The sequence below is a fragment of the Nannobrachium achirus genome (assembly GCF_963921795.1).
Source record: "Nannobrachium achirus genome assembly, chromosome: 19".
In the NCBI taxonomy this organism is placed as follows: domain Eukaryota; kingdom Metazoa; phylum Chordata; class Actinopteri; order Myctophiformes; family Myctophidae; genus Nannobrachium; species Nannobrachium achirus.
Window position 1 is genome coordinate 32,605,215 of NC_137826.1, and position 16,468 is coordinate 32,621,682.

The window sequence follows — 16,468 nt, forward strand, 5'->3', positions numbered from 1 at the left end:
AGGTCTTTTTTTATGTCTCCTCCAGGGCCCTGCACTCTGAATTTCACTGACCCTGAGGGCAACATCGAAATTGTGCAGCAACCTGCCATCACTCTGGATTCCGGTATGGAATGCACCTACCTGGTGACAGTCTATCTGGGCTATGGCATTGAAATTCAGGTGAGTGCTAGTTCTAGTCTTTGTCTGTATTTTTTCTTTCTAATAGGTTACTTGTCTCCTTGATTTTTTTCTTTTTTTTTTTTACTTGTCTTTTTCCTAAGTTACTATGAAAAGCTCCGTCAGTCCCTCCGTCCCTCCATCTGTCCGTCATGTCACGTCACACTATTGGCCCTACTCTTATCTCCGGCACTGTTGGCCCTATCGATGCCAAACTTTGCAAACACACTCCTTGGCTGGCAAACCACAACCACCATCAGGTTGCCGACCTGACGGTCGTTTATCTCCAGATTAGGGAGTCTTACTGGTTTTAATGTGGCGTTTACAGTTTCTTGTTATTGTTGTTCCGTAACGGTTTTGACCACTCCCATCACTGTCTTCTCTGTAAAATGCTCAACTAAACCTACATTATACAAGCTTTTACCTACTGTATATTGATTTTAAACCCGGGCACAGGTCTGCAATGCTAGCTCTAGTCTGGTGCATGAGCATGAGTGTCACCACTCCTCTGACAGTGATGGTACTTCGGGGGGCCGGTGCCCTGTTGTTAAGGATGCTATGGACCATGTTGAGCTGCAGTTGTACTGCAATAGCTTCCAGAGGGAGCCAGCCCAACTGCTGGAAGTGCTGTTTGCCAACATGGTCCCTCACGGCCAGCCCCAAAACAACCCTAACAGTGTTTGTTCTGCAAAACTAGCAACTACTCTTATAGGATTTTAGTCAGGCCTCCCTACCATGAGCAGATGGCATCATCAAAAACACATAAAACAAGGGAGTTGGCTAGTAGATGGTGATTAGCTGCGTCCAGAAACTGAGCTTTTGTGGCCTGACATTTATTTCTGCTGTTTACCATGCTCATGATTTTTTATGCCGTAATTTCACCACCCAGGTTATAGCCTGGCCCCTGACGTCAATTTGGGACAAAGCCAGTTAGCACAGCCTGGCTTGGGAACTAAATCAAATGTATTCTGTTTTGGTGAACGGACAACTTGTCTGTATGCCATAACTTGATAAATCCTTCACAAACATGGCATGCAGCATTACCACATCCTTACCTGAAGCTAGGATGCTGAGCCATCTGCATAAAATACAGAATTACACTGCAAGCTGCTTTCACTGGAGGTCATATTAATGTAAATTAGAAACAGCAAGGGGCACAAGACACTTCCTTGTGGGACACCACAAGTCATGGGCTGTGCCTTGGAAAGATGGCCTTGAAAAACTGTGATTTTGTTCCTGTCCAACAAGTAGGAGATAAAGGAGATAAACCATTACTTTTCCAAGTAGTAGTATTTCAAACTTGTGCATGTTTGTGGAAGTATGTGGGGTGTCATGTTTTGGGGCCTGTAAGATGCCTGGTAAGTATTCTGCCCCTCTTGCACAAGTCTACAAAAGTGAACTACCGGTAGTATGTCAGGATGTGCATTACTTGGCATTAGCAATTTTTCAGACACTTAATTTACCAGCAGAGACTTGAAAATGGGTGAGCTTTGTCTTGCTGCCTCTGGAGTGCTAAGATAAGTCTAAACAAAAAGTGTTTGTTTGAGCACCATTTCTCTGGATGCCTCCTTGGGGTAACTTTGAAAGCTTAAAATACACAAACTGCACACACATGCGTGCACGCACACATGCGCGCGCACACACACACACGCACGCACGCACGCACACACACACACACACACACACACACACACACACACACACACACACACACACACACACACACACACACACACACACACACACACACACACACACACACACACACACACACACACACACACACACACACACACACACTTTATCATGGCAGCCGGTACGAAGGATTACCCAGTCCATCAGTCTTCAGCACTAAGGATGAATCTTCGTTCACCAATGGTACTCAGTCGCCCTATGATTTCCTTCTGAAGGTGATGGAAAGGGTTAGCCATGATGGCCACCATCTTCCTCATTGTGCTCACCTCTACAACAACAGAGCCAGCCTTTTTTACTTGCTTGTTCAATTACGGTCCCTTTTGTTGATGTAACCCTCAGCATGTAAATGCAAGGAAGAGGACACTGGCCACTGGCCAGGCCATAGCTGACTTGTAGAACATGTAGCACCCTGTTACACATGCCAAGGATGTGCAGTGCAATACTAAAGCAACAATCCACTCGAGGAGTCGAGGTTGCAGTTTACAGAGTATTTTATAATGACTGAGGGGAGTAGTGTGCCACGACATGCCAGCAGAGGGCCTCCGACCCTCTCAGCCATTATAAAACAAAAACTGAGACCTTGAGGGCTTACTGCTTTTCTAAAACGTTTAAGAATATGGCAACATATCAAGGAATGGGACTGGCTGTTTTAGAAAAATGAACTTTGCCTAAATTAGTTCAACTAGTCCTTACCCGTTCAAAGATATGAGCTCCGAAATGATGTGCAATGTGTGGGTTATGGGGTGTGCACTGTGCACACAGTATATGAGGGATGGAAAGTAACTTTCTGGTGCTTGCATGATAATATGTAGGAGCATCAATGTAAGAAATACCCGTTTCGTTTAAAGGCTACAGAGATACTGTGTACCGATCTACATGACAACATCTGAAAGAGGGCCAGCCAACACCCCCCCCCCCCCCCCGCCCACCCCCCCCCCCCCTTCCCACACACACACACACACACACACACACACACACACACACACACACACACACACACACACACAGCTGGTTAAACATGTTGCCTCATGCTAGATGCAGAATAGATAAGCCTCATGCTAGATGCAGAATAGATAGTAGATACACCATAAAAATGCTAATATACAGCATATGATTTGTGAAAGTGACAAACGGGCTTCACAGTTTTTCAGATCAATTGCTCCAGCCATTGAGGAGAAACGCTGTGGCAGACAGACACTCAGACACTCAGACAGACAGACACTCACTCAGACATTCCGAAAATTATATGTTAGATTTATGTCACGCACAAAAAATTGCAGTCCAACGTGTTGTAGATCATCCATTTTCATTGTGCGACATCAGAGCCCAAATACAGTTATAATAACAGGGCTTTTAAGCTCTGCTTCGCAAAAGCTACCCAGGCCACTGTAGGTTTTAAAAGCAATGCGGGACACCATTAGTAGTAGTAGCCTAGAAGTGACATGCTAAGACCAAGGTTCCTGGGGTTAAAACTGTCTTTCAAGATTAACACATTGCCGTGATGTATACCACTCGTGCTGGCATTTCACTCTGGTGATTTTTAGGTTTCAGCACTTCAGGTAAACACTACTCAATCTCCTGTGTTTACCCAAGGATGCAATTAGTCCCCAGCTTGCTGCTCATTGTAGAGATCAATACACACAACCACAGACCAATCCTACTTCCGATACAACCTAGCCAATCAGAGGGGTTTTCTCTGGCAAAACACAGACATGCTGCTAACTTGTGATTCAGACCTGACCCTCCGACGCTGGCCTGGAAGTGATAATATGTACGTCGATGACAGGACTAAACATGAGACTACATGTGCAAAATGAGATCTTACCGTTTCACCATGGGAGTAACTTCTGTTATTCAACATTTTTGGCATGGCATTATAGGTAAAAACCTACAATAATATCTAAATAAACCTAACAAAGTTTCCCAAATTTATATTTTCTTCCCCCAAAATAGAGAAAACAGACTATCTATAGTTATATAGGCTCACAGTATGTTGAATATTTTTGCTATTTGGCTTAATGATAAAGAGCTTCACTGGTTAAACAATTTAATACTTCATCGAGATGATACTCCTGTACAGTGGGTAAAGTATTTAATCTGAGCTTCAGCCATTGAGTTTGGCACTACAGTACATATCGTTGCTGTCGGGTGGAAGCCTTGTATGTCCAAAACCGATAATAGTGAAAATAGCTGATCTACAAAGTGTCAGGTCACGATTGTCTGCAATTTTCACTACTTTTGTGCGACACTTGTATAATGAAGCAGGGCATTAATCATTATAAGACGCCCTAAGGGCGGGAAGCGAGCGGGTCGCGCTGAAACAACAGACTGACACAGTATGTCCATATTTGGGCATTCCCAGATATGGGCTGCTTAATATTGATGATATCAAGGATCTCCATATATGGGCATAAAAGGGACAAGGACGGAATTCATTTGTAAGTGTGACTCACGTCGCAACAACCACACTGGTGACTGACACAAAATGTCCATAAATGGGCATTCCGAGATATGGGCTTAATATTGATGACATCAGGGATCTTGGCCATATATGGACTGTGACATATACTTAATAGCTCTCTCTCAAACACACACACACACACACACACACACACACACACACACACACACGCACACACGCACGTACGCGCACACAGAATTATAGCCTGGTGTAGAGCCACATCATAGTAGAGAGATAGATGGAGATTATAGCCACTAACTGACACTCTAGGTTTGACTGTGCAGTGTGCATGCATGGTTTATCAAGTGGGACTTGAGAAGAATCCCTCATCTGATTTCAGATGTGGGTAACATTTTCTCCCTGAACTCTCTCTCACACCCTCTCTTTCTATGTGCATTTTGTACAACACAGTGTCACTAAAGGAAGGAATGTGCATACTCACGCTGAACATCACTATGCACAACGCTTTCTGTTAATCTTTAATTAATGCTCCGACTATCCTGGACCACAATGGAGACAAACCTTTAGCTTTTTAGTGTCCTCCATTGAGCCATGTTTTTAAGTTGTTGTAGCCAACTGCCTGTACTAAAAACGCCAAAACGGTCATATAACTACGTCACACCGAAAATAGATCGACAAGCTGGCAATGTGTAGTGATATGATTAAAACAATTCCTCCTTTATCATCCTTTTGTAAGTTTTAAAATGGTTACTGTGATAATAACATTTCCACCTGGGAGGACTGAATGTTTTCCAGATTACATCAATTAATAACACACTGAAATATTGCTCAGATCAATGCTTGGGCCTTTCATTTTGAGAGCACTATTCATCAGCGTCCCTTTGTGTACCCTTTGGTGACAGTAATCTCCTCTTCATCATAGTCTAAGATAAAGGAACAGAGACAAAATAGATTGTTGTTGGAGCCAAGCTAATTGATTGCTTCCACTTTTCTTTTGAGCTTATTTGTCATGCTCACATATCTACCTCAGGAGGGATCACAGACTGCTCCCTTCCATTAACCGATAGAATCCATTAGCAGATGTTTTATCCTGGTGGTCCATTGGGCTTGACTGTTCAGAGAGCTTCCCATCTGTAAAACTCTGTTACAGGTACAGTAACATTCTTTTCCTCAGAGATAAAGTAAAGAGTCACATACCGAAGTGAGTGCTCCTCTTTCAAGGACTAACATCCTTTATAGGAGGGTAGCATTGTCACAGGCAGACAGGCAGCTGTAGGTGGTGAAGGTGAAGAAAGTAAAGGAAAGAAGGATACAATTAAAGCTATAGACCGATTTCCTGAGCGCTTCCCTGTAGAGAGCGCCGCCGCCATTAACTGTGGTGTAAACAGTAGTATAAAGTAACTTTTCTACCACTTTTTGTGGTCACATGTTCAGATACTGGATTCTGATTGGCTTAAAACTGTGGTAAATCAGTCAACAACCTTGAGTTGGCTCATGGACCCCGCCCACTGTTGTGTTGCAGTTGTAACATTTCAACAGTGTTTTCTTTCATTTATATGGTAGAAGTGGTAGAAAAGCAATTTACCATTCGAGGGTCGTGGGTTGTTGGCCTCGTGCCAAACAACCCTGAACAACTCCCTCTCATGGTAAATGGCTTACGTTGACTACATTAATTAAGTACAGTACAAACAAGTAACATTTTGAGTATTTGTACTTTACTTCAGTTTTTCCCATTTTCAATCATTTTACTTCTACTCCACCACTGGCTGCTGTTTGCACCGCGGGTACACCGCGGTAATGGCGACGGCGCTTTCTATAGGGATGCGCTCAGGAAATCGGTCTATAGAGGAGAGAGGACTTTATCATAAATATTCTTCTCGCTGTTCTGCTTGAATTACAATGGAAATGATAAAAGGAGACAGCTCCTCAATTTGTCTTGGAATATCATTTCATGCACTCCCTGACAATCCACCAACAATATATCATAAAGAGGGAGACATTGTATTTGGTTAATACTCCTTTCAACACTCCGGCAGTTTGTAATTAAAAGAGGATGAAAAATATATATATAAACGTTTTAGAACATTTCTGTTCACCTCTGAAGCCAACGGTTAATCTGCCCGTATTGTGTTGTATTTAAACAATGATCATCAAATATTAGGCAATGAGTGAATTTCCAGCTTTCAATAAATATATACTTGTTAGTACTACCTGTATTGCAAAACCAGTGACCCCATAAAAGATTTGTGTTGTTAAAAAGCTTGTAGATCGGCTATCTTCAATTAACCAATGCATATAGGATTAAAGTGGTTAGGTAAACCAATTTTGATGCTATATTAACTAATTTTGCTGGGGACCCCCTGGTGGTCTCCACTATGAGAACCATTGGCTTAAAGGGATATTCCACTTTCAACAGGGAGCAGTGGAAGGGCCTCTCTCCACATACACACCCATTGTAACTTCAAACTTCATTTTAACCATGATAGATTCATTATTTTTCATATATAGACCCATTATTTTTTCTGGGGACTTAATACTACCCTCCTAATACGTGAGCAGGCCGTGTTTTTTCGATAACCTTTTTCATTTATTTTTAACTCATTTAGTGCCTTTCCCGAGATATCTCGCGAAATTCCCTTTGATGTTCGCAGTGCCAATCGCGAGATGTCTCGCGAAAAGTAATATATTACTGTAACGGCGGTTATCCTACCGGGTACATGCGCGGAAGGTCCCGAGACGATCTCCCTCGCTGATTTATCATCATCACGGATCCACGAGCACAAAATAGTAATCCCATAACATTGAGGCAGACGGGGAATCTCATCTTTAATGTCCATTATCTCCAAACAACACTTTCAAAGCGAGGATGGCAATACTGTAGATGCTCGCTAATAAAACACATGTTGAAAAGCTCCGTTCCGCCATTACACAAAACCATGTGGATGATGACCGCTTCCTGTGAATGACGCGATGACGTCAAACCGGAAGTGTTTACAGGGGTTAAAGCAAAAAAAAATCCCAAGACGGAAATGTATTTTCCACCCCCCCCCCCCCCCCCCCCCGCGCCGCCGTTTGAAAAGCGTATTTTTACCGTTGATGCCATAACATGATAGGCTACGCTGCGTCGGTCCCAAATGAAACACTGCCCCGAAGTTTTGAATTAGCATCTGTATGGATAACTTTTGGGAGTGACAAATAAATCCCCCCCGAATCTCTGATTGGCAAACATAACAAGTGTTCAGTTGCTTATTTTAATGCAAGAGAACGTAAGCAACCGTTTATTGTCAATTACTGCTGCCTTCCCTGTAAACACATATTTAGATAGCCATAGCCTACCTGCTGTTTACATGGTGTAAAACTCCTGTGACTTCCATTATTCCCGTGATTTCATCTTTTGGACACTGCTATCCATACAGAGCGAATTCCATAACTTCACTGTTAAAATCCAAAGTACTTTAGTCACGAAGTGACACATTATGAGCTTGCACATCTGCACGTCATGCACACAACACAGCCAGTCAGCCACACACCAGGGCTAAAAACTAAGCTAACTGAGGCTAATGGCTAACGCTTGGACCTTGACTTGGTGTGAATGGTGTCAAGTTACAGCAGCTGCTTGGGCAGCGGCAGCGGCCAGCCTGTTGCACATCTGAGCCGCGCATCTTCATACATAGTCACATAGATGTTTTAAAATAATTCGCTGGGGAGGGATGCATTGTAATTTGGAGATCACTTGACTTGACTAGCAAGTATTATGCTGCATTTTGACGATTTCGGTCATGTTATTAACATCGCGGTCATGGCTACACCCCCCCCACTCCCTTTATTATTTTTTTTGCAAATCTCCATTGATCTCATAAATAGCCCCTAGGGACTCCTCAGGACGGAAATCCGTCCCCAGGACGGAGAACTTTAACCCCTGTGTTTAAGCTATGGACTTCTGGCCTTCAAAATAAGAGACTGGCCGTTTATGGAGCCAGCGAGAGGCACTCTGGACATTTTAATCCGTTAATTTCTGGAGCACAAAATGGGTTAATAATTATTTGGGAAAATTGAAAAAATGAAATACAAAAAAATAATTATTAAAAATAAATGAAAAAAGTTATCGAAAAAACACGGCCTGCTCACATATTAGGAGGGTAGTATGAGTCACCAGAAAAAATAATGGGTGTTTTTAATGAATCTATCATGGTTAAAATGAAGTTTGAAGTTACAATGGGTGTGTGTGGGGAGAGGCCCAGGGCCTGGAGGGCCTGGTAACATTTACATCAAATATCTAAATATTCAACCAAGCAAATTAAAAACTGTTTAGGGTATTCATAAAAGCTTGATTAGATGATAAAATTACCAAAAGTTTTTTTGAAAGTGAAATATCCCTTTAAGGTACAGCATATAAGCAAACGTAAAAGAATATTTATTGAATATTTCATCTTTCCATGCATGAAATATAAGATGCATGTAAGAGATTCAGCAGACCCCCATGGTTGTGGATAATATTGGTTTACTTAATTAAATCTAGGCATGAATTTGGCCTAGCATGACCAACATTATTGCAATGACACAGTACTGCTCCTATTCTCATCATCTTCAACATGTTTCTCACTCATACTGCATGGTCAGGCATTTACTAAATCCCATACGGATCCATTTGGTCACATTTATACACTTGCAGAGTTACAAATTGATAAATTCACAAATTACAAAATGGTTAATGGCTGCATTCACTGTGTAGCTTCCACGTTCTTTCTTTTTCTTAGTATGTTTTATTATAATGTATTGTTCAGAAAGCTAGTGGTTATTCACAACACGGGGTGTGCGTGATGTTATGATTTTGAGATATTCAAATTTTGTGCACAATCTGAAACTTATATTTAACATGTTCTTGCCATTCCTTTGGTCTATTCTAATAAGTGTCTTAGATCCCGTACCTCTATTTGTGCTTTGATCCTGAGGTACTTAAAAATCTGATGTGACGTGTGTTTTATCATTTGATCAAGTGAATCCTTCGCGTTTGCTAGCTATCGACTCTTTCCAGGCCATATCTGTCCTATACTAATCTGTCCCCTTCTCCCCTTCTATGCACTGATCTAACGTTACCTGTGTGAGTCTCTAGTGGTTATTATTAGAAGAGAGAGAGAGAGAGAGAGAGAGCGAGAGAGAGAGAGAGAGAGCGAGAGAGGGAGGGAGAGGGCGGGATTTTCAAGGGTCAGTCTAGGATGTGGTCAATTTTAGCCCAAGGCAGGGATGGTGGAGGGAGGGATTGATTTCCATTGTCCAACATGGTCTGAGTCAGTGGTAGAGCTGGAGAGAGATTTGCATGGCAGGCTATAATGTCCTCATCACACTGTGATGAGACCTAGTTTTACCAGTGCTACTGTCCTCTCTGTTTCTGTAAAGTCACTTATGGTGTTTTCTTTTTTAATAATTTCCTGGTCTGGTAATTTGAACATTCAGAGACAACCGTAGATACATAACTGTCATAACTCATGAAAGTATTTTTGGCACAAATGTTGCAAAACGGCCGTGATTAAAAAATCTGTCAGCTGTGAGTTGACAGATACAATAAATGTGTGTTTGTTTAACCACAGTTGAACAGTTGACTGGGGACCCACAGTGGTCTTATACCATTAGTATTTCCTTCTACCTTTATTTTATTCAACCTTTTCTAACCAGGCAAGGCGGGATTTTGTCTGGGAATCGGAACGTTTCCAGTTCAATCCCTACTCCTCATGCCATCAGGCAGAATTGTCCTTGAGATGGAAGCCTTCACCATGCATGGATAAAGTGTAATGCATGTAGGCCTACACTGTAAAGCGGTTTGGACAAATTGGTGCTGTACTGTAAATGCAGACCATTTATTTGAGTCAATGTCAAATAACAAAAACTAATGTTTAGCCAGGAACGGCAGAACGGTTTCAGCCCATCTGTGACCCTCGCCTCCGGCAGCATCAAACACATGACACACAGCAGAATGTCACAGGGGAGCCATGCAGGCCTGGCAGTGTAATGGAGGCCACCACAGCCCTGCTGGCTTTAATCAACTTGAGATGAGACAGCAGGAGCCTTCGTGCCATGCCTTTGGGGAGGATGCCAGGACATAAAGGAGGCCAGTTTGATCTTGATGAGCTTTTTAGGGGTGTCAGGGCTTAGCCGAGATGAGTTTTCGTCAGCCCAAACCCTCCCAAGAGGAAGGCTTTCAGGTGACACTAATTGCTACTCCACCTAGCTGGCTGTCATAAAGGGAAGACGACTCTGTCTGGCAGAGGGGAAATAATGCTCTCCCTCTAGCTCTGTCAGTGTCATGGAGAGCAGGGCTGAGTGGAGATGCAAGCCCGAAAATAAGAGCTGAAATCAGCAATGCATGTATTCAAATCTATGCAAAACCGCACCCTTCCGCAAATAACAAACTGAGATGTCCAGGCCCATGAGGGATGTCTGGCAGCAGAGTCAATTCATCAGAAAGAAAGAATCTAATAAGTCTCATTAACATACTTCATATGCTGAAGTTCCTATAACATCCCAGCTGAAAAGAACTTCCTGAAGGAAGTGTATCTTTGGGTATACAGTATGCACTGTGTCAGGCGGTGGCAACTGGGGAGTTGAGAAATTTACTAAAGTGTCAGCTAAAATGTGCCAGCTGCTATTGTGTTTAAACACAACGTGGACTGCTGTGCTTTGGGATTAGCGTTCAACTTTTGCTGATTAGCAAGCCGCCATTGTTTTAGACAACCGTATAAACAGGAAAAGGTTCTGTCTGTTTATGCAGAGGTGAATGTTCTACTGAGATAGCCATAGTCATACAAATAGCATCATAATAGTGCTCTCTCCCTGTCCGCTAATGCCTTTGTCAGGATATGCATGAAATCAGCAGTTGGCAGTGCTGCACCACAGCGGCTGACATTGTAATAAGTATTCAGAAACCAAAATCTTAGATTGACCGTATTCACACAGCAGTCATTTTGCTCTTTCTTGGGAACACTGTACCCCTGAGTACAGTGATGGAAAATGTACTATTGTACCAGAGGCTTAAAATTATCATACACATCCGACAAAGAGAAAGCACAGGTGTAAATACAGTAATTTCACACAAAATAGCCTATTTATTGTAAGCAACAACCTTGTTTGACATGCCTATACACACATACTTCAGCCAATGAGTGCAATACAACAGCCACAAACGGGAGGAAAATATTTGTGCACCACATTCAGCACATTGCATATAGAAGCCAAAAGTCTCAGTGCATAACTGGTGTTTCCATAGACTTTCCCTTTAAACAGAAAATATTCATTATGCTTCATTATTCATCATTATGATTCATTGTCAGACCAACAACAAAAGTTGAATTGTTTTTTGTTTTTTGTTTTTGTGTGTGCTCAGAGATGACAAGAACAAGAAGCGTGTGAAATTAATGCCTGCCATCGGCGCACAATTCACCGTTTGTCAGCCTTCTGATTGGTCCCTGAGACTCCCTGACTGGCCAACCAGAAAAATACATTCACTTTTTGCAAGCGGGGGTGGAGTTCTGCAGTCGGAGAAAGTGGCAGCCGTCTTTCACCGGCTGTCCGCACTGCGGAGCACGGCCAGGCCGCTCGCGACCATAGCGTTTGCGATCATTGTAATGAATAAGCTTCAACAGACTAGTTCACATGGACCTTATCAATGTAACTAAGAGTTACGATTGGGTACATATATTTTAAATGGGCAGAATTACGAAAAGCCAGACTATTATGTGAGGAGAACTATAATCTGGCTGTCCTCTTCCTACCCAAGATGCGATGCGCTTTTTCTTTCTATTTCTATTCTCTCTCTGATCCAGAGGATTAAACTAATTAAAACATATATTTTCGGGGGAAAACTACTGTTTTGCTATGTAATTACTGTACCTTTTTCTTCCCTTTTTATTAATATCACGTAGATGTGTTTTTTGGGGTACTTTATATAGCTGTAATGAGGCTATGAAAAAAATAAAAAATCCCATTCACTGCCACTATAAAAGAATCTGCAATGGGTGATTCTGTCCCACTGGGATTAAACAAATTAAAACATATATTTTCGGGGAAACCCCCTGTTTTGCAATGTAACTAGATGTTTTTCCTTTGGTACTTTATATAGCTGTAATGAGGCTATGAAAAAATACAAAAATCCCATTCACTGCCACTATAAAAAACAATCTGCCCAGGGTTAATGTCCCACCATAGTAACAGGGCAGAATGGGGCGGGAATTGCAAAAGCCTGAATTCTGTATAGTTCCAAAGAGTCACAGTGAGATCAAAGACTATCATAACTCTCTCTTTAAACGGGTCTGGCTGGCTCCCTCTAATATGTGAGTTCAACTTCAACCCCCGAGTCGATGTCCATCACAGGGTGTATTGGAGGTTGACGGGGCTGCATGGGGACAGTCATTTTCCCATACAAGTTTGCTGTGGTCAAAGTATGTGTAAACTTGACACATCCACCTGCAATAATCTTCTGACACTCTGATGTAGAATGGCAGCCATGCAGCTCCAAAGGGACACACGTCATGCGTCCGGTATCATTGGGTGGAAGATCGTACATCATACAGAGGGGGTAAAGTTATCGTAAAAATATGATAATTATCGTACAGCTGGCAACACTGAGTATGAACTGAGAACAAAATGTTCCCTGTGTAATATGATCACTGGCTTAAAGTGAAGTAATAAGGACTGTTATCAAAGCTCCACTCAATTTACCTGGGAAATGCCATTTCTTGGAACGTTGCCCCGGAGCAAACAAACCAAACTGTGAAATAACAATTGTGTCACACAGGAACTACTGAATCCACAAGTTGGTTGAGTTCCTTGGCAGTTTGGAGGTACTTATTTCTTATTCACCTAATTTCCAATTTATGTGTGACTATGTGTGATTTCTGATTGTGTATTTCCATGATAGTGGATAACTGGGTGTTTTCAACAGTAAATATAAGCTGAGAGTACATTTTCTTTACTGATTTATTTGAGAGGGCATGAAAAATACATTCCGGGCTGTCACTATAATGTATTGTCAATGTCAACAGAAGCATTCAAAATGCAAGGCAAAATACGCCGACATCACATGTTCGTGTTCTTTATTGGAACAGACTTTTAGTGTGTATCACCACATGGTATGGATTATCTTGAGGCCATGTTTCATGTCGTCAGATAGCCTGTAACCCTAGTCACACCTGTCAGCCGCAGCAGGCCACTATCTGCACGGAATGTGATAAGATGCATCTTCCTTTTTAACTCTCTCTTCACGCTCACACGTTGCTGCGTGCTGCACAGCAGTGCATTCCTGGGATGCTTTTCTGTACAAGGACTTTCACAAACAGTTCCAGATCAAAGTATAAAGAAATCACGCAGAATGGCAAACACACTGTAGCAAATCTTTTGTTACTGTGATCTCAGGGTTATATATTTTTTATGGCATTCTGGCAGCAGACCAAGGTCTGTCAATGGTATTTTAGCCCTCCAGGCTGGTCAGTTCATTAAAACCGTTTGATTGAAGAGACAACGGCCGGAGGGAAGAGATGACTCCCCGCACCGCTATGCCCTGCTCTCTCTTTCTGACAGAGTTCAGGAAATATTTTATTTGAAGAATAAAAAACTGGCACCTGCCCAGAGGACTGAGTGGAATTACTTTGCACATTTCTTCTTACCGTTGAGTATGTAGGCTATCAACATTTCCAGTTGATGGAAAATGATATGTACAATCCATACTATAATTAGAGAGAGAGGTCAGTCAGTCAGTCAGTCAGTCACAAAATGCATTATCTATTCACTCGCTTCAGCGACTGATCTCAAATTTAACATGGCATTGGCCATTAGCATTATACACACGGTGACGGAGCCCGAATTTCATTTTTCCCAAATTCTAGCTATTTATTAGCGTTTCTTCACTCTACAGCTCTACAGCCTGTTGTCAGGGTTACGGTCCGTTCCTCCAGGCCATGGGATCTGTAGCCCCGGGCCCACACACACCTCTCTCACAGTTAGGAATGTTGCAGTCTCTCTCTCTCTCTCTCTCTCTCTCTCTCTCTCTCTCTCTCTCTCTCTCTCTCTCTGCATGGGTCACGCATGCAACGGGTGATGTGTGTCTCATCTTCCAACGGGTATAGAAAAATGATGTGGAGCAAATACATCCTCATACTTCTATTCTACTAATTTTGCTGTTAAATTATTTGTATCCATCATAAAAATACACTCCTCCATGGGCTGCTCCTTACATTATGATGCTCCCACATATTCTCACGCACGCACTATGCAGTTACAGTTACTTTCCCCATAACCCACACTCTGCACATATTTTGCAGCACATATATTCGAACGGGTAAGGTCTAGTTCTATATTATTGACTGACAGCAGTGAAGTTTTGTCCGTCATCAAATTAATTGAGAACGTATTGCGGGGAATTTGCAGAAACTATATTGTAGTTGGGAATGATCCGATCTGACTATCTCATTCAACTAAACAAATGACTCATATTATCTTGGGTTGAAATGGCCTATCTTGATAATTGCACAGTGTTGGCGGAGGTCTGGACTCTTGTGAGAGCAATTCTTCTAGTATTTATTATAATTATACTAATTCACTACAGTACCTGTTATAAGAGTACTTGGAGGCCAGTCTATGACATCAGTCATGTACTGTATGACCACCAACTTGGGAGCATTCGGGGATCTATGGGCATGCAGTGTATGGGCAAATATTGGACACAGACACACACAGACATAGATTCAGTGCATTTAATAGATAGATAACATTTAAGATTTAAGATAATGTTTAATACACGCACTCTCTCCCCTTTGCCCTGTATCTTAATCCATCTGTTCCTTCCTCATGATGCGCCTTGCAGCCATGACTACATGCCAAATTTCCAAATAAGAAACCATTTCTGTAGAGTGTAGACCGTGCCAACCAATGGTTTTGGAACATAATGAACCAGTACGTTTGGGCATCGTCCAAAATGAGTTATTGTTGATTTGAAAGACACTGCAGGAAACACTCTCTGGTATTGTTGGATGGTCCAGACATTTATGTACTTGACCAATCTACTGCCAATCTACTGCCGAAAAGTCAAATATTTTACCTGATGGGAACATCCATTGACACCGTCATCACGATCACTTGTGCCGTTCTCTAAACCCAACACGTAAAAGGTGACGGCTCAGCTAAAACAGTTCAAATACCGGAGGCACGACGTCTGAAGGGAACTTGATCCAAAAGAGGCACCGCCGAGCAAGCCGGGGGTTGTCGATCTCCACCAAATTTGGTGTACACAAATAGTTTTAGTACACAGCTTTGGCGGGGTTATTGCCTGGGTGAAATGGGTTCCCTTTCCCTCCCTCACTCCCTCTCTTCCTGATAGAACTCTGGTCTGACATCATCGTCCCTCCCCGACCTGAAATAGGCACTCGCTCCCTCTCCGAGTTATTGTGCAGCCCCCCACCCCCTCTACTATAACAACTCTACATGTTCACTTCACAATGGACAATATTCGCAATGGATAATGACATACTGTAATAGTAACACTGCTATTGTCCTTTAAGCCAGCTCCCAATATAATAGAATATATCGTCACTGTCGGGCAGAAACCTCGTATCTCCAAGTTTCAAATGTGTACATTTTTCGCAAAGTAAAGCCCTGCTTCATCAAACAAGGCAGTCGCACAAAAGTAGTGAAAACAGCCGATCTACAAGCACACAACGCCGTTGTGTGCTTGTAGATCTGCTGTTTTCACTAGTTTAAATCATTTTTAAAATGATGAATACAAAACGAACGGTTTTGGAGATACAAGGTTTCCACCCGACAACGACGATATATGTATTTACATGGGTATAGTGTGTACTGTATGCATGTGAGCCCAGAATGAGTATTGTAAGGTGTGTGTGTGTGTGTGTGTGTGTGTGTGTGTGTGTGTGTGTGTGTGTGTGTGTGTGTGCGCGCGCGCGCGTGCTCCCTCTGGACCTGTGGCTGCGCTGCTGGTGAAGATAAGGTGGTCTGATGTCTCCTGACACGGCCAATGATTCATAATTGAGGCAGGACAGCTGTTCCTGGCTGCTGTGACAGGTCCCAGAGTGGAAGACAGATGACAGTGCCCTGTGGAGCCAGCCTATCTACCGGTGCAAATTTCCACCCACTACTCGCTCACCTGTCCCTCATACTATGAGCCTCCCTGCTACATGAATAGAGAGTGGT

At 42.5% G+C, this 16,468-nt stretch overlaps 1 protein-coding gene across 1 annotated transcript in view; it reads left to right on the forward strand.

Moving 5' to 3' along the window:
- The window catches only part of LOC308305016 (seizure protein 6 homolog), a gene marked incomplete at its 3' end in the record, with an annotated part of 62,920 nt that overhangs the window by 1,283 nt on the left and 45,169 nt on the right, over positions 1-16,468 (forward strand). Inside the window, exon 2 of the mRNA XM_080749654.1 lies at positions 26-159. Within this exon, the coding sequence (XP_080605780.1) occupies positions 26-159 (134 nt within the window). The remainder of the gene's footprint in view (positions 1-25; positions 160-16,468) is intronic.